Here is a 1,285-nt window from a genome sequence, read left to right as displayed (position 1 = left end):
TACTTAAGTAAAGTACAGATACATGAAAATTGTACTTAAGTACAGTAACGAAGTACAGTACTTCGTTACTTCCCACGACTGCTTATTACTTTATCAAACTTCATTTTGTTTTATCATCGTGACTTTGGAGGCTAAAAGCAGTTAGCCTATCAGCAAAACTATGATAGGCTAAATTAGAATCTGAATGCTAACATGTAGCAGCTAACACTAATGTCAGCATCCACATTCCTAAAGAAGGTCCATCAGAAAAACTCTGGAAAGATGAACAGACAGAGAACACTTTGCTCCAACCTGATGGAGAACCTGTAGATTAAAGAATATAAAAACCTGAATTTCAGCTCATTTATTGAATAATTGAGCAGCAAAAAGAATTTTGATTACAATTTGATTGATTAATTCCTGGCCGGTTTCAGGCCAGCTGCTCTGCTTGGCGGTTCTGACCCGGTTCATCAGAGGAGGTTCTAATCTAATGAAACCTGAACCAGAACCAATCCAGAACTGATCCAAACCTTGTGTTTCCCTCCAGGTTCTTCCTGAAGTTCTTCCTGAAGTGCAACCAGAACTGCCTGAAAAACGCAGGGAACCCCCGGGACATGAGGCGGTTCCAGGTGAGCGCCCGGCGCCAGGTGTTCTGGTCGGGTTCGTTAAGCCCCACCCCCTAAACCTGCCTGTCCCCAGCGGAGGTGGGGACTCCAGTCGTTAAAATTAAGAGTTGGAAAAAATGCTGAAAGACTCGGACTTGACTTTGACTTTCATGCCATTGACTTGGGACTTGACTTGAAGCTCTTTACTTGAAAAGACTTGATATTTTACCCAAAGTCTTCAAACTTAAACCACATTATTTATAAAGTGGCCCCATTGATTCATTTCACTCATTCCGTATTAACAGGCGCAGACCGTCCCTCTGTTTTTCTACACTCCTTGTCTATGTGTGCGTAGCTGCAGCACAACTAATCAAATTAACTGGATTTAATAATAACGGAAAAAAACGAGAGACGAAAAAACACTCAAAGCAGATATACTCCTGTGAGTAATTTCTTTTGGGTACCATCAATCGTGAAATATCCAACTAAAAACGGAGTGAAACATGCAAAACCTGCAAGACCAGGATCTCAGATGGAGATACAACTTCCAACTGTTCGGCATTTAAAGTTGCACAAAGAGGTAAACGGTACTTTTCTTTTACTATGAGACAACGGGCTCTTTGCACCTAAGGCGTTGACGTCACATCTCCAGGAGCTAATGCGGCTCACTTTTTTCCGCTTTGAGTTGCCATGACTGGTAG

The 1,285-nt window shown here is 41.9% G+C and overlaps 1 protein-coding gene across 1 annotated transcript in view; it reads left to right on the top strand.

Annotated features, from left to right (window-relative positions):
- The window catches only part of LOC103131633 (transcription factor COE3-like), a 92,271-nt gene that overhangs the window by 71,189 nt on the left and 19,797 nt on the right, over window positions 1–1,285 (top strand). The window contains exon 7 of the mRNA XM_016666789.1: window positions 527–626. Within this exon, the coding sequence (XP_016522275.1) occupies window positions 527–626 (100 nt within the window). The remainder of the gene's footprint in view (window positions 1–526; window positions 627–1,285) is intronic.

This window comes from Poecilia formosa, unplaced genomic scaffold (genome assembly GCF_000485575.1).
Source record: "Poecilia formosa unplaced genomic scaffold, Poecilia_formosa-5.1.2 Scaffold798, whole genome shotgun sequence".
NCBI classification, from domain to species: Eukaryota; Metazoa; Chordata; class Actinopteri; order Cyprinodontiformes; family Poeciliidae; genus Poecilia; species Poecilia formosa.
The sequence above is the reverse complement of the archived record's forward strand: the minus strand, read 5'-3'. Positions and strand labels throughout refer to the sequence as shown.